This window comes from Bufo bufo, chromosome 10 (assembly GCF_905171765.1).
Source record: "Bufo bufo chromosome 10, aBufBuf1.1, whole genome shotgun sequence".
Lineage (NCBI taxonomy): Eukaryota > Metazoa > Chordata > Amphibia > Anura > Bufonidae > Bufo > Bufo bufo.
This window is the reverse complement of record NC_053398.1, coordinates 16,702,208-16,723,186: the sequence shown is the minus strand read 5'-3', so window position 1 is coordinate 16,723,186 and position 20,979 is coordinate 16,702,208. Positions and strand designations below refer to the sequence as shown.

At 47.3% G+C, this 20,979-nt stretch overlaps 1 protein-coding gene across 2 annotated transcripts; it reads right to left on the bottom strand.

Moving 5' to 3' along the window:
- Positions 1 to 414: 414 nt before the first annotated feature.
- LOC120980864 (APAF1 interacting protein) lies at positions 415 to 20,656 on the bottom strand. 2 transcript variants are annotated; one of them, XM_040410211.1, is made up of 7 exons: positions 20,371 to 20,656; positions 15,517 to 15,617; positions 15,037 to 15,085; positions 8,221 to 8,338; positions 2,264 to 2,399; positions 2,020 to 2,187; positions 415 to 740 (listed from the first exon to the last, which is right to left on the bottom strand). In XM_040410211.1, exons 1-7 carry the CDS (start codon positions 20,416 to 20,418, stop codon positions 641 to 643), a joined length of 720 nt encoding a protein of 239 aa, XP_040266145.1. In that variant the 5' UTR covers positions 20,419 to 20,656; the 3' UTR covers positions 415 to 640. The 2 variants fall into 2 exon arrangements, with proteins under 2 accessions (XP_040266145.1, XP_040266146.1); XM_040410212.1 differs by having other exon boundaries at positions 602 to 740; positions 20,288 to 20,409.
- Between the last annotated feature and the right edge of the window lie 323 nt (positions 20,657 to 20,979).

Below are 20,979 nucleotides of genomic sequence, written 5' to 3'. Positions count from 1 at the left end.
TCCATAGGATTCCAAAGGGTTCACATACTTTTTCTTGCAACAGTATTTCACTGCACCACAGAAACAACTGAAACAAAGATCTAAAAGCAGTTTAGCAGCAAACTTTGTGAAAAACTAATATTTTTGTCATTCTCAAAACTTTTGGCCACGACTGTGTATATCTCAGATCTCACCTCTTCTCAGATAGGACGGCAGAAGTCACCTGACCGGGTTCATGTTAAATAAATTTCAATGTAGGTCGTAGATCAGAACCTCTACTTTAAGATGTCCAAGCGGTCCAGGGTGGTAACGCCCCTCGGCTGAGGTAGTATATTAGGACACAGGTGCTCGATGATGTCACGCTTCTATACAATAACACTCTATGTACTATATGCACTATTAGTAGGTGGCATTTCCAGATAGCCAAAACCAACATCCACACCTCCTCCATAGTTTATTAAAAATGTCACTGGCCGGGGCTCAGGACACAACATTGGGTGCTATTGTTTAGGTTGTTACTAACGAATGGATTAAGACGAACGAGGCCAAGTTAGAAATTACTACTAAAATCACAGTGAGAAATGACCAGTGTAAAGGACGCCACAGTTCTCCGATTTTCCTGTGCTGGGACTGACGTGGTGGGGTCTTGCTTCAAGGAGATTTACACAATTCCATTTTCTTCTGCAGGAAGAGCAGCGGGGTCCAGGCCAAGTTGTTTCATCTGCACCGCAATGTCAAACAGGTAGTCGTAACACTCGCACCTGGAAGAGACATAAGCCATGGTTACGGGGGAGTCCATCAACCCTTTACTGTAGCTTAATCTGCAGACTGGAAAAGGTTAAATCCTTGAAGGCCAAGGCCATTTGCATTTTTGTTTTTTCCTCCCCAAATTCCAAGAGCCATAACTTCTCAAATGTTCCGTTCACATAGACATTTGACGGCTTACTTTCTGCGGGACAAGTTGTTTTTTTAATAGCACCAATTCATTTATCATGTCTTGTATTGGAAAATGGGGGTGAAATTAAAAAAAAACTAAACTCTGCCACATCGCACCCGCGCGATAAAAACTGAACAACGGAACGCAATCGCAGTCAAAACTGACTGCAATTGGGTACCTACCCGCGCGGGTTTTCCGCAATGCACCCGGAACGCATCCGGACCCCAAAACGTGACGCCCGTCTGAAAGAGGCCTAAGGCTACTTTCACACTTGCGGCAGTGTGATCCGCCGATCTGGATGTGACTGAAAGCATTTGTGAGACGGATCCGTAAGCGGATCCATCTGACAAATGCATTGCAAGAACGAATCAGTCTCTCCGCTTGTCATGCGGACAGACGGATCCGGCATTTTGAATGCCGAATCCGGCACTAATACATTCCTAAGGTGAAAAATGCTGAATCCGGCATTCCGGCAAGTCTTCAGTTTCTTTTGCCGGAGATAAAACTGTAGCATGCTGCGGTTTTATCTTTTGCCTGATCAGTCAAAACGACTGAACTGAAGACATCCTGATGCATCCTGAACGGATTGCTCTCCATTCAGAATGCATTAGGATAAAACTGATCAGTTCTTTTCCAGTATTGAGCCCCTAGGACGGACCTCTATGCCGGAAATGAAAAACGCTAGTGTGAAAGTACCCTAAAATATTAAGTTTAAATCCCCCCTTTCCCAATTTTACATAGAAAATATATAAACAATAACAACAATTTGGCTCCTAAATTTTTCAGTTAAGGAGCCAATGGCTACTAGGTATTTTTTTAAGTCTGGAGCACTGTATGCCTGTTTTAGTTGTAGAAAATGGTCCAAATGCAAGACAGCAAGAAAGCGGTCTTACATTTAGAAGCGGCGGCGGATGTGACAAAGTTACGGAGAGGCCTGCACCTCTACATAACTTCGGTGGATCCACCACCAGTGCAGGGCTTTATTAAGACCAGCGTCTAAAACGCCGGTCTTCATAAATGTGCCCCTTTGTTTTTACCATTGCACACAATATATATCATCAAGATTGAATATGATGTGAATCAGCCCATAAGTGTAGACATACATGGTCTTTGCTTTCTCCCAGGTATCTCCCCAGACGTAGACTCCGTGACGTCGGACCAGCACAGCGCAGGAATCTGGATACTCATCCATGGCTCTTGCCATTCGTTCTTTGAGGTCTTTTTCTTCGGGAGTATTCTCTACGATGGGAATCACCAGCATGTCATCGTATCTAGGAAATGAGCAAAATACATTTCATAAAGGCAATTTACTATCTGCATTCCTACGGAAAGTAGATCTGTCGTTACCTGTAATAGCCCCCACTGCTGCACTTCCTAATTCCTTTAATCATTTCTTGGTGCGTGATCTGGAATTCCTTCCCTGGAAATAGCAGCGTGGCCAGGACCGCGGCCTTAGAGTGAGTGTGGATCACTGCTCCAGCGCCTACAAGAACAAGGCGGCCATGTGACAATAGCACGGGCGTTCTACACGCGATACGTGTCCTAACGCAGGATTTACACAGATACATAAAGGAGATTCCAAGCAGTTATCTAGCATAGCCTAGAAATCATAATTAGTGCCATAAGTGCTCACATGACTGTATCCGTTTTGCGGACCACAAAGCACAGATAACGGCCGCGTGCGTCCCGCACATTCCGCCCTATGTTATAAATGCCCATTGTTGTCCAGAAAACGGACACGATTAAGACATGTATCTTTTTTTTTTGCAGAGTGTGCTGTCCGCATCTTTTTCGGACCCCATTGAAATGATTGCGTCTGCAACTGATTCACAAAATACGTGGATCGGATGCAGACCAAAAATACTATCGTGTGAACGGGGCCTTAAAAGGGTTTTCCATACTTTTAAAGGCTCATGCACACGAACGTATTTTCTTTCCACTTCCGTCTTTGTTTTGTTTCAATGGGTCCGCAATAACAACGGAAGTGTGTGCATTCCGTTTCCATATTTCCATTCCGCAAAAAAGTAGTGCATGTCCTATTATTGTCCGTAAATCACAGTCCGAGGCCCCATTCAAGTCGACTGGTCCACAAAAAATACGGAACACATCCGTATGTCATGGATCTATACTGTAGAAATGCTATGCCCAGCCCATATTGCTCATGTGTTTGGTGATTAATAAGTTACTGTTTCCAATCCGCAAAAAACAGATCGCATACGGAAACCATACGGATATGTTTTGTGGAATAACGGAACGGAAGAGGACTTAAATCAGAGAAAAAAAAAAACAAAACTAAAATACGGAACAATGGATCCGTGAAAAACGGACCGCAAAACAACAACAGTGGTGTGCATGAGCCCTAACACTTATGACCCATCATCAGGACAAGTCATCAATATGAGATCGGTGGGGGTACGACACCCTCCGATCAACTGTTATGAGGAGAAGACAGCTGCCATCCTGTCTCCCTTCCTACTCGCTGCCGCTATGTCTATGGCAAGCAGGAAGAGAGACAGGAGACGGCTCGTGCCTCCTCTTCATACAGCTGAACGGTGTGGGTGCCGTGTGTGGGACCCCCACCGATCTGATATCGATAGGTCATCAATACTAAAAGCCTGGAAAACCCCTTTAATGGAAAGTTACTGTACATGAATACCCTCATTATTGGGATCAGAGTTTTAGGACATATCTAATCAATATAAAAACCAGGGCTGTGGAGTCGGAGGCAATTTTGAATACCTGGAGTCGGAGTCGGCAAAAAATGAGCCAACTCCGACTCCTACTAGATTTAAATTGGAATAAAAAAAAATAAAAAAAAAGCAAGTTTAAATGTCCCAATTCACAAAAAGTTATAATTAATTACCGTATTTTTCGCCCTTTAAGACGCACCTAGGTTTTTGAGGAGGAAAATAAGAAAAAAAAAAATTTGAACCAAAAGGTGTGCTTTTGGTGGGTTTTGAACTGATGGTGGTCTGTGAATGACACTGTTATGGGGGGATCTGTGGATGACACTGTTATTGGGGCATCTGTGGGTGGCACTGTTTATGGGGGCATCTGTGGATGGCACTGTTATGGGGGATCATTGTGGGGGCATCTGTGGATGGCACTGTTATGGGGGGATCTGTGGATGACACTGTTATGGGGGGATCTGTGGATGACACTGTTATGGGGGCATCTGTGGATGGCACTGTTATGGGGGATCATTGTGGGGGCATCTGTGAATGACGCATATATAGCATCTTATCTTATGTGTCATCCACAGATCCCCCCATAACAGTGTCCCTGTGTAGTGAATGGGGGCCGGCATCTGTTTCTGTAATGGCAGCGGGGCCCGATGCCTGCTTCATTCATAAAATGGGCGGAGCAGGCGCGTGACGTATTGAGCTACGCTACGAGCGCCCGCCCGGCCTCCTGACTGCCAAGAAGTTAGTAGTAAGTCGTACAGCGCTGGATTTAAGATGATTAGAATACTTTAACAATACCCACAAGTTAGATATGATTACCGTATAGTACAGAGAGCGGGGCCCGGGGTAGTAGAATACAGTGACTGCACCGGGCCCCGCTGCCATTACAGAAACAGATGCCGGCCCCTCAGCCTATTCACCGGACGGTCGCAGCATTCGCCCCATAAGACGCACTGATATTTTTCCCCCACTTTTGTGAAAAATACGGTACTTCTCTACTGTAAGAATAAAGACCAATGCATGCAGTGCGTCACGTTACCGCAAAACGAACACGTTAAGTGACCATGAAGAAGCACGCTTTTCATATGCTTCACTATATGGCACGCAACGCACAGTTAAGGAGCGGCAATACTTATACTTTCCGTTGTGTTCCGCTGTTACAGGGAACGCAACGCCCATGGTTAACCTCGCCTCTCACTGATAACTGAGTAAGTAAATATGTTTTTTACAGGACTAGAGACACTTGTATAAGTGAAGGGAATGCAGGGCTCCAGATGGCGACCAAAATGGTCGTCAATGCGACTTAGAATTTACAAACGGCGACAAGACTTTTTAGTCTTGTCGCCATTTGCGACTAGACCCGCCGCCGCAGCTCTGAATACAGCGGCGGGCACAGGAGCTGATAGTTCTCTGCCCCGCCGCCGATGTTCTTCTCAGCAGCGCAGAGGAGGAGGAGTCTCTCCCTCCCCCCTGTGCTGCCGCCGCCAATAGGAAGAGAGACGGGAGGAGGAGGGGGAGGGGCGCCACCAATGTTTATTATACTGGGGTATTGGGGGGGGCGCACTGCGCCACCAATGAAGATAACTGACCTGTTAATACAAATACAGGAGGCGGGTGCTGGAATCAAATAGCCGGCACCCGACCTCTATGACAGGCAGCGGCACCTGAGGGGTTAACTGCGGCTGATCGCAGCTCCCGGTCATAGAGGTCGGGTGCCGGCTATTTGATTCCAGCACCCGCCTCCTGTATTTGTATTAACAGGTCAGTTATCTTCATTGGTGGCGCAGTGCGCCCCCCCCCCCCCCCCTAACACCCCAGTATAATAAACATTGGTGGCGCAGTGCCAATGAGGGTTAAAAAAATAAATAAAAATTAACTCGCCTCCTCCAATTGATCTCGCAGCTGCCGGTCTCCTGTTCTTTCTTCAGGACCTGTGGTGACATCACTAAGCTCATCACATGTGATGTACCATGTGATGAGCACAGTGATTGTATAGAAAGGACCAGCATTCGCTCTAGTAGTAATTTCAAGTAGATTTAATGGTCACATACAGGTGGTAAGTGACGCGTTTCGGCTACTGTGAGCCTTTGTCAAACATAATGGATACAAGTTGCAAACAATTTAAATAGCCCGCGATGGAGCCGGAAATGACATCAGGTTACCATGCACAGTGATGTCACCACAGGTCCTTTGACAGGTCCTGAAGAAAGAACAGGAGACCGGCAGCTACGCGATCATTTGGAGGAGGCGAGTTCATTATTATTATTTTTTTAACCCTCAATTGACCTTCTACTAAGCATTCTGTATTAAAGGATGCTATTATTTTCCCTTATAATCATGTTATAAGGGAAAATAACATAGTGGATAGACTTTCATCCTAGCAAACATGCGTGAAAAATCGCACCGCATCCTCACTTGCTTGCGATTTTCACGCAGCCACATTAACTTCTATGGGGCCTGCGTTGCGTGAAATACGCACAATACTGAACATGCTGCGATTTTCACGCAACGCACAAGTGATGCGTTAAAATCATCGCTCGTGTGCACAGCCCCATAGAAATGGATGGGTCCGGATTCAGTGCGGGTGCAATGCGTTCACCTCACGCATTGCACCCGGGCGGAAAACTCGCCCGTGTGAAAGGGGCCTAAGGGTGAATAGGACAAGGGCTCCAGCCCCTAAGGGGGCTAATAGTAAGAAAAAAAAATGAAAAAAAACAAACACTAAGGCTACTTTCACACTTGGGGCAGTATAATCCGGCGGGCAGTTCCGTTGTCCGAACTGCCCGCCGGATCAGCCGATCTGGATGAGACTGAAAGCATTTGTAAGACGCATCTGGATGCGGATCCATCTCACAAATGCATTGCAAGGACGGATCCGTCTCTCCGCTTGTCATGCGTACAGACGGATCTGTCTTGTATCTTTTTACACATTTTTACCAGTCTGTGCATTCGCAGACCGGAAGGACGGATCCGGCATTCCAGTATTTTAAATGTCGGATCTGGCACTAATACATTCCTATAGGGAAATCAGGCAAGTCTTCCGTTTTTTTCGCCGGAGATAAAACCGTAGCATGCTGCGGTTTTATCTTTTGCCTGATCAGTCAAAATGACTGAACTGAAGACATCCTGATGCGTCCTGAACAGATTGCTCTCCATTCAGAATGCATGGGGATATGCCTGATCAGTTCTTTTCCGGTATAGAGCCCCTAGGACGGACCTCTATGCCGGAAATGAAAAATGCTAGTGTGAAAGTACCCTAAAATATTAAGTTTAAATCCCCCCTTTCCCAATTTTACATATAAAATATATAAACAATAAATAAATAAACATATTACATAGCGCTGCGTCCGAAAAGTCAAAACTATTAAATTATTAAAAAATATCTCCTATGCGGTGAGCGCCGTAACAGAAATAAATAAATAAAAACCATGCGATTCGCCATTTTTTTGTTACCCCAAAAAATAGGATAGGACTGTTCTATTATGGGCCGAACGTTTCATAAAATGCGAAATGAACGTGGCTTTTTTTGGTGTTTTTTTTTCTTCGTGGTATTGAGTATCGCAATGCTTTTTTATGGTGACGAAAGCGAATCAAAATTTTGGTACTGAAACAACCCTACGCCGATCTGATCGGCGTAGTGTTGTCACGATACCAAAATTTTGATTCGGTTTCGATTTGGCGACTAAAAATAGAATTTGGCTCCTAAATTTTTCAGTTCAGGAGCCGATGGCTACTAGGTATTTTTTTTAGTCTGGAGCACTGGAATGGATGGTCAATAGTTCAAGACTGAAGCTGTAAACCATTTGAAAAACTGCTGTCATTCAGCTAAGGCTATAACAACTTGTAAACTCTGATTGTTAGCTTAAACTTTAAACATGACTATGGGATTCTACTGGGGAAATCATGTTTTACAATAAATGCCCCTTCCTGGACCCCCCCACTGCCCTATGTTCAGCAGAAGATCAGCACACAAAGGAGAAGGCAGCGGCTCCTAGCCAGTAGTTCTGTGGTAATGACATGTATGTCGCCTTTCTTTCCTTCAAGGAATGTATAAAATACATTCGCATATTAAATACAGAGGAGTCGGAGTCGGAAGTACCAAAAACTGAGGAGTCGGAGTATTTATCTACCGACTCCACAGCCCTGATATAAACTACCTTCTTAGTCTTATTTTTGATAAAACTAAGGCTACTTTCACACTGGCGTTTCTGGGTCAGTTTGTGAGATCCGTTCAGGGCTCTCACCAGCGGTCCAAAACGGATCAGTTTTGCCCTAATGCATTCTGAATGGAAAAGGATCCGCTCAGAATGCATCAGTTCAGTCACCTTTTCGCTTTGGAGACAGACACCAAAACGCTGCTTGCAGCGTTTTGGTGACCGTCTGATGAAACTGAGCCAAACGGATCCGTCCTGCCACACAATTGAAAATGGATCCGTCCTCCATAGACTTTTAATGGTGTTCAAGACGGATCAGTCTTGGCTATGATAAAGTTAATACCAACGGATCCGTTCAGAACGGATGCAGACGGTTGTACTATCTGAACGGATCCGTCCATGATGGATCCGCACAAAACGCGAGGGTGAAAGTAGCCCAAGTTTTAAATGGATTCATGTGACATACCTCTCATGGTGTAAGCGTTCATGAACAGAGGGGTGCATTGACTTTTCTTCAGGTTCTTGTAAGGTGGGGGGCAGCTGATGTCACGCTCCTCAATATCGCAGATAAACAGGTCGTCCGGCTGCAGGAAGAGATTAGTCAGATAATCAGATCTTAGAGGGTGACCCGATATAATCATCATCACTGGCTCATCTGTGTATCTAGCGGGCGTCAAAAGTTCCTTTAGAGACTTAAACAGTTCTTCCCATCTTGTACAGTGATGGCATATTGCTGAGAAATGGTAATATTTCACCATCCGCTGGTGTCAGACCTTTGGGACAAGTGAGTTTATAGGGGTCCACATCTATCTTATGTACATGGCCGACTTTAGACGATGTAGCCACTGTGGAACTACTTATCCCAGAAAGTCCTGGTAGTTAGTGACCTAGAACTACAAGTCTCATCATTCCTGACCTGCAGTAGTAATATAATTCTTCATAAGTGATCCTTGTACAAATGTGGATTTGTAGACACGGGGGGGGGGGGGGGGAATAATATCAGCAGAGGGGTCCGTCACCTGCTGCCAGGGATCTCGTCACCTCCTGGTTACCGCTCTGCCCGGACTGAGATGACGCCATTGGGACTCTGATCACATTAACAAAAAGAAGCGTCTATGCAAATTTCATGGCTGGAAGCTGCGCCGTCGAACTGAACCTGTCACCCTGTATTAATGTTGTCACCCTCTTACATTGTGCCAGTTATATTTATACTTGTCCTCTACCGGATGCGCTGCCGGCGTCGTATGCAAATGAGAACAAAGCCGCAATCAGCTGGTGATTTAAGCGGTAAAAAAAATAAAAAAGTTACATTGAGACAAAAACAAAATCTTATCACTAGAAAGTAAATTGTGTATTTTTTTTTTATTTTTTTTTTTACATAGAACATAAATGTTATATTTTTACAGCTAATAAAGTTTGCTTTTTTGACTCTGGTCGTACAAAAAAAAAAAAAAAAAAGTGAAAATCCATGGTTACACTGGGCACCATGACTTGTAGCGCTAGCTCCGCAGAATGTAATAAGTTGTTTTATTGTGGAGAAAAACTAGGATTTTTGTACTTACCGTAAAATCAGTTTCTCTTCCGTCTCATTGGGGGGCACAGGCCTTGACCATGGGTATAGCTGTTGCCGCTAGGAGGCGGACACTAAGCGCACAAAGTGTAAGCTCCTCCCTCTTCAGCTATATCCCTTCCTGCAGGGACCAAGCTAATCAGTTTAGTGCAAAAGCAGTAGGAGAAGCCAGACACAAGAAAATCACATTAGGTGCAAACCCAGAACCACACAGGCCCGAAAAGGCCCATAAACAAAAAACTGGGTGGGAGCCATGTCCCCCAATGAACGGAAGAGAAACAGATTTTACAGCAAGTACAAAAATCTAGTTTTCTCATCCGTCTTATTGGGGGACACAGGCTTTGACCATGGGACGTTACAGAGCAGTCCCCAAGGGTGGGCTTAACAAGAAACCCTCCCGTCAATCAGAGAACTGCCGTCTTCAAAAGTCTACGCCCCAGAGACGCAAAGGTGTGCACTCTATAAAACTTGGAAAAAGTAGGCAAAGACAACCGGGTTGCCTCCTTGCACACCTGAAGGGCCGAAGCCCCGTGATGCACCGCCCAAGAGGCCCCCACTGCCCGAGTCCAAATGAGCAGTCATCCGGAAGGGCGGAGCCCGGTCCTTAACGCAGTACGCTTCCACATGGCCAAACGAATCCATCGGGAAATGGAAGTCTTTGATGCTGCCAGCCCTCTGGAATCACGGACAGGGAATCCGTCCGCCTGAAATATGCCGTCTGGGACAGATAAAGCCGCACAGCTCATACTAATTCCAGGGTATGGAGCAACTGCTCCCGAGGATGAGACCGGTCCGGACAAAATGAAGGGAGGATAATCTCCTAATTTAGATGGAATGCCGACACCACCTCAGGCAGGAAGGACTGCACAGGGGTGGAAGACCACCTTATCCTGATGGATGATCAGAAAGGGCGACCGACATGACAGAGCCGCGAGTTCCGACACTCTGCGGATAGAAGTAATTGCAACCAAAAAAGCCACCTTATAAGACAGGAAGCGCAGCGACACCTGCTGCAAAGGCTCAAGCGGAGAAGATTGGAGAGCGTTGAGCACAAGATTAAGATCCCAAGGATCCGACGGAGGACGGAAACGGGCCGCAGCATTCGCCACCCCCTGCAGAAAAGTCTGAACCGCCGAAAGCGAAGCTAAATTTCGCTGAAAAAGAATGGAGAGAGCCGACACTTGCCTTTGAAGGAGCTGAGAGCCAGCCCCAAATCCATGCCCGACTGCAGGAAAGCCAAAGTCGCGGCAAAGAAAAACGGAAGACAGCTGTCGCCGCCCGCACCAATTAAAGTAGGACTTCCAGGTCCGGTGGTAGATTCTGGAAGACGATGGCTTCCTGGCCCGAATCATGGTCTGGACCACCGCATCCGAAAACCCACAAGCTTTCAGTACGGCGGCTTCAACAGCCGTTAAATGTAGCGACCCTAAATTCGGGTGGAAGATTAGCCCCTGCGACAGCAGGTCCTCCCGAAGAAGACGCCAAGGTTTGTCGGCGAGAAGGGCGACTAGGGACGCGTGCCACACCCTGTGCAGCCAATCTGGGCAATGACGGGCAGTCCCTCGGACCTGATCTTCCGGAGAAGACGCGGAATGAGAGGAAGAGGCGGGAACACGTAAGGAAACGTGAACAGACTCCACGGGATCACCAGCGCAATGCATGCCAGGGCCATGGGGTCCCTGGACTGTGCAACAAAGTCCTCGACCTTGTTGTTGACCCCACCTCTCGCAGATGGCCCGAAAGACCTGCGGGTGTAGAGCCCATTCGCCGGGATCTAAACGCTCCCGGCTGAGGAAGTCTGCGATCCAGTTGTCGACGCCGGGTACGTGAACTGCCAACAGTGGACGTGTTTCTCCGCCCAGCTGAAAATTAGCGCCATCTCCACCATGACTGCCAGGCTCCGGGTGCCGCCCTGGTGATTGATGTAATCCACCGCCGTGCAGTTCTCAGACTGCACCCGCAGCGGACAACCCCCAAGATGGTCAGCCCAATGTCGCAGAGAGAGCCGAATCGCCCTTAACTCCAGAACACTGATTGAAAGTGAGCGCTCCTCCCGTGACCATACCCGTTGAACAGAGAGGTTTTCCAACACTCCCACTTCCCCCTCCCACTTCCCAACTATTGAGGCTTGCGTCCGTTGTTAACACCTTCCAACGGAAAGGGAGGAACGAGCGACCCAACGTCAACATCGGAGAGCACTGGGGCAAGGAGACGCATTGGCCGATCAAAGGAGGCTGGGGAGCGATCCCAGTTGGACAGAATGGCTCGCTGAAGCGTTCTGGTACGGAATTGAGTATAAGGAACTGCTTCGAAGGCAGAGACCATGTGCCCCAGAGCCCGCATGCAGCGACGAATGGGAGCCGGAGCTGGCCGCAACAAGGGGAGAATGTGACGACGGAGAGCGGATAGTTTTTCCGGAGGCAAGGACATCTTGGCCTGATAAGTGTTCAGTACCATGCCCAGATAAGTCAACCGCTGCGATGGATAAAGACAAGACTTATGCCTGTTCAGGATCCATCCGAAGCGCTCCAGGGTGTCTAGAACAATGTTTAAGCTGTCCGCCGTCACCCGGAACGACGGACCTTCACCAGGATGTCGTCTAAGTAAGGGATCGCCACGATCCCCCTGGCATGGAGCAGGGCCATGACTGCTGCCAGAACCTTCGTAAAGACCCCGGGAGGGCTAAAAACTGGTAGTGAAATGGACCCACTGCGAACCAAAGAAACCTCTGATGACTGACACATATGGGCACGCGAAGATAGACATCAAGTATGCTCAGAGGACAGGTACTCCCCCCGATTCCATGGACGCAATGACCGACCTCGGTGACTCTATCCGGAATCTGCAGACGCGAAGGAAGCGGTTGAGCGCCTTGAGGTCCAGAACGGGATGGACCGTCCCCTCTTCTTTGGGAACCACAAAGAGATTGCAGTAAAACCCCTGAAAACGGTCTTGCGCAGGAACCGGAACAATCACACCTTCCTGCAGCAGCGTGCGAATTGCCAGAAAAAAATGAATCTGCGGCTGCGGGAGACTACCGAAAAAAACAGGACGGAGGGGAGGACTTGAAATCCAGCTTGTAGCCCTCTGCAATGACCTCCCTCATCCACGCATCTGAGAGGTGAGCCAGCCAAACATATCGAAACACATGAAGTCGGCCACCCACCCGAACGGAGGGCGCCAGAAGCCGCCCGTCATGCAGCGGAGTTCCTGTTCTGTGGAAAATGGGTGCTCTTACCACCTGTAGCGTTCGAAATGATCTTATCCAGGCGCTTACAAAAGGTCTAGGGGAGGGCCGTCAGGGTCCGCTTTGAAGCATTATCTGCCACCCAGCAGGAGACATAGGGTACAGCGAATAGCCACCAAGAGGGCTGACGCGCGAGCCATAAACCTGGCCGAGTCCAAAGATGCTTCACAAATATATGCACTGGCATGTGAGAGCTGCAGGGCCACATCTGCAAGTTCCCCCGAGGGGACTGCCGAGTCTCCCATAGCCTTGCTCACCCATGTAGAGGCAAACACCGGCTGCAGCGCTGTGCCCACTGCTTCAAAGGCAGATTTTACACTTCCAGCTTCTTATCTTTGATATCAGAAAAAGAAACCCCTTCCGCCAAAGGTAAAGTAGTATGTTTAGCCAAGCGGAAAACTGGCGGGTCCACTATAGGTCAAATCCTCCGTAAAAGGATAAAGGACGTTCAAGCGTTTTGGCAACATGAAAGGTCTATTAGGAAAATCCCACTCCTTGGAGAGAGAGGAATTAAACTCCTGGTGGCTGCGGAAAGACTTGTGCGAATGACGGGACTTCCCAAAGGAAACACCCGCGCTGGCAGATCACGGAGCTGGATCCTGAACCTGCAACGTCTCAATAACTGCCGTAATTAAACTGTCCACCATGGAGGATAGTTTGGACGACTGACCCTCCGGTGAGACAACATCCTCATCTGACCCGCTCTCCTCGGAACATGCCTCTTCAGCTGAGGACACGTCTCTAGAAGGAGGAGGAGAGGCCGAAGAAACGGGAGACACAGACACCCTTTTGGGGGAGGATGTTCTGGACCGTTTTGTGTTACGGCCGCGATGAGCACGAGCCCCATGATCCCCAGAGTCGGAACGGTCAGAGGACTGCCTTGCCGACAAACGCCCCAATATATCCACAATAGCTTTGTTGGTATTGGAGACATTCTGCACAACCCTCGACAGGGAACGCGCCCATTCCGGTTCTTCCGTAGCTTGGGCAGCGGGAAACAACGGGTCCGGAGCCGAGCCACTTAATGGCGGCGCAGCACACGCAAAGCAGATGGAGTCTGACTGACGGGAAGGAAATATTGCGCGAAACGACGCACAAGCAAAATGACGCACCAAAGGGACCGCCTGCTTTGGGACCTGGGGTCTGGGCTCAGATATGGTGACAATCCTGGCGCCGAGGAAGAGGGGAAGGTTATGCCTTGTAAGAAGGGACAAACAGCACTTACCCAGCCTGTGTCCCTCCAAACAGCAAGCCAGTCCGTCAGCGTCCTGCCGGGTGCTTTAAATCCCAGAAGTGGGCGAAGCCTAATCTCCCTCTGCTGCCGGTGGGGTGAACACAAGCCACACACCCAAAAATGACAGCGGCTCTAGCGCCCGCCCATCATCTCTGACCCCGCTCCCCGCCGGCATCTCCGGCTGATCCTAGGTGCCGGCCAGGGAAAAATAAGCCACTGCAGGAGGAGGCCGCACAGAAGCTGGGGCCTCAATTAACAATGGCCCTGGCTGCCCCAGAACCGACGCGCCGACCAGGAAGTGTCACTCAGGAAGAAACTCCGCCCCCCTCCTCTCCCAGGTGTGTTCAGGAGGACGCCGCCATGGAAACGGACGCTCCCAAGAGTAGGTCCCAAATGAAGCCGGGCCCTCAATTACCAATGGCCCCGGCGGCCGTGTGGAAGCGGCGATATCCTCAACCGGTCGGCCACACAACAGCAGCAGCCCCCTGAGCCTTGCACAGGTGCCAATTAAAATTTAAAGGGCTCTTATTAGACATGGGGAGGAGAGGGAACTGGAGGGGGGCACTGCGGGCAGTCTCCTACTCACCTGTCCGAAATCTTCTGCCCCCCTGGCTCCAGCTGGCTCACCACCTTCGGTGTGCGGCCCCTTGGTGAGGGACGCTACACTGGAAACAGAGGGGACCTCTTGCGATTTTTATGGGAACCTCTGGTCCTCCTTTTCTTCCCGGAGAGCGGGAACGAGCAGGGGGTTTGGGCGAGCCCCTGGTCTCCCGTCTCCTGGGTTGAAGTGCAGGCAGTTTTATGGACTGCCTGAAGCTTCCCGCTAAAGAAGGAAAGAAGAAAAAAAAACTAAAAAAAATAAATAAAATCAGCAGACCTGCAACGCAGGAAGGTCTGCCTCCTACAGACACTAAGCTAAAACTGATTAGCTTGGTCCCTGCAGGAAGGGATATAGCTGAAGAGGGAGGAGCTTACACTTTGTGCGCTCAGTGTCCGCCTCCTAGCGGCAACAGCTATACCCATGGTCAAAGCCTGTGTCCCCCAATGAGACGGATGAGAAAAGTACTTTTAATCCATATGCAAATGAACAGTTACGTGCACTGAGGGCGGGCCTATGCCACTCTGTGCACTCTCTCGTCCTGCTTCCTCTGCTTCTTGATTTACAGGACCAGGCGACATGACTTTGCAGGAAAATCTGTTTATTGCCTTCTATTGATCAGTGTTCTTTTACCTGAATCCTTTCTTTTTGGACTCCAGAGGGAGCGATGTAAATTTCATCCCTGGTAACACAAAAAAAAAAAAAAAAAGTAACGGGGTATTCTGGTTATAGAGAGCTATACCCTATCCTATAACTAACAGACCGGTGGGGGTCCACTGATTCCTTTCTATGAGAGCGCCGGAGATAGCCGAGCACTGTACCTTCCCAACCAGCCTCTCTGTTCACTTCAGGGGGGCTCCACAGGTTACGGGACCCCTGTTCTCGTGATCGGCAGGGGTCCTAGTGGTAGAACCGTCACCGATCTGATAGTTATAGGGTACAACTTTCTATAACTGGAATACCCCTTTAAGATTAGAATTAACAAATAGCTGTAAGCACACAGTAGGTCTGCACTGGGGCTGCATACATAAAACGGTAGGAAATGACAATGTCAGTATCATACTAAATGAATACAAGGGATAGTGATAAAAAGTGGGGAAGACCACAACTTACTCGTATTTAATGCTGATGCCGCCCCCGGTTCCTGTCACCCATCCTAAGTTATAGAACTGTCGGCAGAGCTCCGGGATCAGGTTTCTTGGGTGTCCTTTCTCCTAGAAGGAAGGAACCGAGACACAAAGACCATAAGATACAGAGGTTGCAGTCTGGCACTTCAGTCATCTCAATCAGCTTTCAGAGTGTGTCATTTCATCACTTTTGTACAATTCATGGCGCGGCAGAGACATACGGTACCTCTTGCTGCAAAAAATTGGCGCATTTTAGGTCTCCACTTAGCTGCGCTCCCTTTTCCCTTATAACCCTGGAGGTGGGTGTTAAAAATCGAAAAATAATCCACAAAATGTGATACTCCATTTTTTTTTATTTTTTTTTTACTTCATACACTTCCCCCAAGTTACATTGGATTAATATTCCCAAGACCTCTGTTTGCTGTCATTGAATTAATACACGATTTACCATTTACTACGGATGAATCCGCGATAATAAGCCATTCTGCAGCGTATGAACAGGTTTGTAAACCCCCAAGTTCTGTACTCGGCCGTCACCAGAACTCCCATAGAAACGGATAGAGCCGCTTTGGAGATACAGGGGTTAAAAAAATAATAATGTCTGTTTGCAGAGTATCACTATGCGGTATGTGAAGCTTTATCTCTGATCTCCCGACCACATGAACACTTATTTAACCCCTTCTCTACTAGCACCGTACATTTACGGAGCTGGTAAGGTCTTTAAAGAGAACCTGTCATCAACTTTGTGCTGTCCATACTATCGGCAGTATAAAGTAGAGACAGGCGAGTTGATGTCAGCGGTCTGTCATTAAAAAGTTGAAAGTTAGTGGTTGCTGAGAACTGACATCACAATCATTGCAGACCGGGCCTGGAAAAGAGTCACGGCCACCTGAGAAGAGTCCTGGTTATTCATGAATCCCTGCTCTCCTGCCCACCTGCTGATGACTGACAGTCTAATACCGAGTTTTCTCCCTTTCTCTCAATGAGAAAACTGCCAATCATCAGCAGATGGCGGGAGAGCAGGAGATTATGAATAACCAGGACTCTTCTCAGGTAGATTTGACTCTTTTCAGGACCTGAGCTGCAATGGTTATGATGCTGGTTCTCAGCAACCACTTACTTTTAGCTCATGAGTGACACACCGCTGAGGTGAGGTCAGCATAAAGTTGATGACAGGTTCCCTTTAAACATGGCGCCCGCTCGTGCGTGCAGCGGGTGAAGTAGCTGGAGGGTCTCTGCTGTACCAATAATGCTGATCGCAGTGCGTCAAGTGTGATCACGGCATCTAAATACCGAAAAACCCTGTGCAGCGATTGGGGGTGTCGGTCATTAATTCTAATACGCCGAGTCTCTCTGAAGAGACCCAGTGTATTAGAGCTGCAGTTCCTATGTTGGCTGGCAGGGTAACATAGGAGATCAGCAATTAGAGGTTTTACTATACTCCTACGGGAGTATAGTAACAATCTTAAAAAATACAAACTAATGGACAAAAAAAAAGGGGGTACAAAAAAACTAAACAAAAAATAAATAAAAATAATAATATATATATATATATATATATATATATATATATATATATATATATATATATAAAATTAAAATTACCCCCCTTTCCTTAAAAAACAAAAATAAATACATAAATAATAAAAAATATAACCATCACGTCTGAAAACGCCTGTACTATTAAAATAAAAAAATATTTTCCCAATGCGGTGAATGACGTAACAGAAGAATGTATCAAAATGGCAGATTCACAATTTTTTCATCGCCTCTCTTAACTCCCAAAAATTTTATAAAATGTGATAATAAAGAAACACATTCGAAAATGGTATCAATAAAAACTATAGACCATCCCACAAAAAATGAGCCTCCACACAGCTCAGTAGATATAACCATAAAAAAGTTATGGGGATCAGAATATGGGGATGTAAAAAAAAATTAATAATTTTTCAAAGTTTTCATTTATTTTTTTCAGTATTTAAACATATAAAATCTATACATATGTGGTATTGTTGTAATCGTACTGACCCGGAGAAGGAAGGGCACAGGTCAGTTTTGGTGACGTCACTCCGGTCATCACATGATCCATCACCATGGTAAAAGATCATGTGATGACCGGAGTGACGTCACCAAAGGTCCTTTACCTGTAATTAATGCTCACCACAGGTCCCGTTCAGCAAAGGAGACAGAAGGAGATGCCGGCTACGCGATTTTGACACAGCCCCATTCACTTCTAATGGGCCTGCGTTGCGTGAAAGAAGAATATAGAGCATGCTGCGATTTCCACGCAACGCACAAGTGATGCATGAAAATCACCGCTCATCTGAACAGCCCCATTGAAATGAATGGGTCGGGATTCAGTGCGGGTGCAATACGTTCACCTCACGCATCGGACATGCGTGGAAATCTCACCCGTGTGAACGCAGCCTAAGAGTTTAGCTATAAAGTATGTTTAGGAGGTCAGGAAATCAGAGAAGACTTTGCATGAGCTGATGGTGAAGTGATGCTCTGCAAACAGATTTTTTAACCCTGTACCTCAAAAATGGCTGAAAATGTTTAATAAAGACCAATTGAAAATTTTGTTTTTCAGCCCAAAATGAGTAAAGGTACTTTTACACTAGCGTTTTATTTTTCCGGTATTGAGTTCACTCACAAGAGCTCAATACCGGAAAAGAACTGATCAGTTTTATCCTAATGCATTCTGAATGGAGAGCAATCCGTTCAGGATGTATCACTTCAGTCCCTCTTACGTTTTTTGGGCGGAGAAAACACTGCACCATGCTGCAGTGTTCTCTCCGGCCAAAAATACTGAACACTTGCCGGAATGTCGGATCCGGCATTAATTTACGTTGAAGTGTATTAGTGCTGGATCCGGCATTAAGTGTTCCGGCAAAATGGATCCGGCTTTCTGGTCTGCGCATGCGCAGACCTTTATAAATGCAAAAAATAAAAAATTAATACAGGATCCATTTTTCAGGATGACACCGGAGAGACGGATCCGGTATTTCAATGCATTTGTCAGACGGAATTGGATCAGTCTGAAAAATGCCATCAGTTTGCGTTCAGATTGCAGGATCCGACAGGCAGTTCTGGTGACGGAACTGCCTGCCGGAATCCTCTGCCACAAGTGTGAAAGTACCCTAAAATGCAATCATAAGAAATTGCCCCAAAAGTGTCCATAGCCTTTAAGTCTCATGTACCATAAAGCAGCACATGGACTTCCCACAGTTCTGCAGTCTGGGGCCATAAGCCCCCCGTGTGCTGCTGTATGGCACTGCCGTGTATCATACTCCCTGCAAGCAATATTCCGAGGGGGGCAATGGCACGAGGTGAAGCGCGCCACTATTTCTTTTCAACTTCATATAAAACAGAATGCATGCATTATGGCGTCACATGTTTGTACAGATCAACATGGATGGCTGATGCATTGGGGGCTGTGTGAGCAGGGCATGATCACGATGGGTTTTTCGGCCTCTGGATCTGTAAAGAAATCTTGAAAAGGTGAAAATCATGATAATGCCATGCACTTCTGTATTCCAGACCACATGATCCCTCTCTCACACCGGCCGTGATTCTGGTACCTTCATTCTGGTGGGGGTCCTGCATCAATCCTAGCGACAGGACATGAAATTAAGAGATGGAAATATCCTTGGGCTTTCTTGAAAAGCTTGCTGTGTGCTGACCCGAGTCCGCTCAGTACTTACCCCTGTGGTATCTACTACTCAGGTCCTGCTAGTACTTACCGCTCCATCTCTCCGCCGCACTCATGTGGCCATCAGGACTGGATGCGGGCTACTCCACTCAGGTTTATGTTCCCGAGTCTGTACAGTATATGCAGCTGAACAGGAAGACTCAGGAATCCAGTCCTGATGGCCACATGAGTGCGGTGGAAAGATGGAGGGGTAAGTACTGAGCAGACCGTCTTGCTTCCACGGCAACATTTTTTTTTAAAAGCCAGAAGAGGGCATCTGTCAGCAGTTTTGTACCTATGACACTGGCTGACCTGTTACATGTGCACTTGGCAGCTGAAGGCGTCTGTGTTGGTCCCATGTTCCTATGTGCCCGCACTGCTGAGAAAAACAATGTTTTAATATATGCAAATGAGCCTCTAGGAGCAACGGGGGCGTCGCCATTACACCTAGAGGCTCAGCTCTCTCTGCAATTGCTGCACCCTCTGCACTTTGATTGACATGGCCAGGTAGTGTAAAAGTGATCCCGCCTGGCCCTACGAATCATAGTGCAGAGAGAGCAGAGCCTCTAGGTGTAATGACAACCCCCTCGTTGCTCCTAGAGGCTCATTTGCATATATTAAAACATCATGTTTCTCAGCAATGCGGGCACATATGAACATGGGACCAGCACAGATGCCTTCAGCTGCCAAGTGCACATGTAACAGGTCAGCCGGTGTCATAGGTACAAAACTGCTGACAGATGCCCTTTAAGTGACGTCAGATCTCCACAAGAGCTTGTCACTAGTGTTGAGCGAACTTGTGTTTTAAGTTCGGCATCGGGTTATCGAAGTATCCCGTTATGGATTTCGCTACCACGGACCATAACGGAATTTAGAATCCATAACAGCATTCTTCGATAACCTGAACTCGAACTCTAGACGCCGAGCTTAAAACACAAGTTCGCTCAACACTACTTGTCACTCCTCCGCCATGTCTCCTGTTGCTAAGCGACCATCCTTCTACATTCAGATGCCAGAATTGGCCCCTAGTAAAATAAAATGACTGCACAAATCAACATTTTTTTACCATTCTTGATAGGAATTGCTGTTTATATCATTGCGATTCGCGAGATGTAAAATCCAGGAGGCGCAGTCGCAGTCATACCGTACCTTGGCGTTGTCGGTCTGATTGCAGTTATCCCCGTTGCAGTAATACATGTCTCCCAGGTTTGTGCTTTGCTGTGCTGTGCCCTGATCACTGCCTGTGACAATGTGCTTGGAGGGATTGCAGTGGGTATTACACGCCAGGGCTGCCTGTGCTGCTTCTAACCTATGTTGTGCTGTGGTATCTGGTGCAGACCTGCCCCAGGTCCTGAAGAAAAGCAGTCCCTGCTGCTAAGTAGAAGAGCTCAGCACCTACAAGCACATTGATGACCTAACCTTAAAGAAAGGCGCACAAGAGGCGCCACACAATATTACCTCCATGTCTCCAGAGCCCCTCTGCGGGTTTTTCACCCAGTATTCGTTACATGCGGTCTCCGACAAAATGGCGGCCGCGCATAGACTGCCCTTGGGACGACCGGAGACAAGTTTAGATAGCACGTGGTAGACGCGTCTTTCCCTCTAGTGTTTGACGTTGGATTTTTTTTTTCTAAAATAACTCACTTTGAGTAAATTATAACTCAAAACGTACAGAGTTTTAATAGGATATAGTGTTAACAGCTGTTTGAGGGCGGGAAGTGCTGTTTTGTGAACGGCAACCATTTTCTATGAGATTAT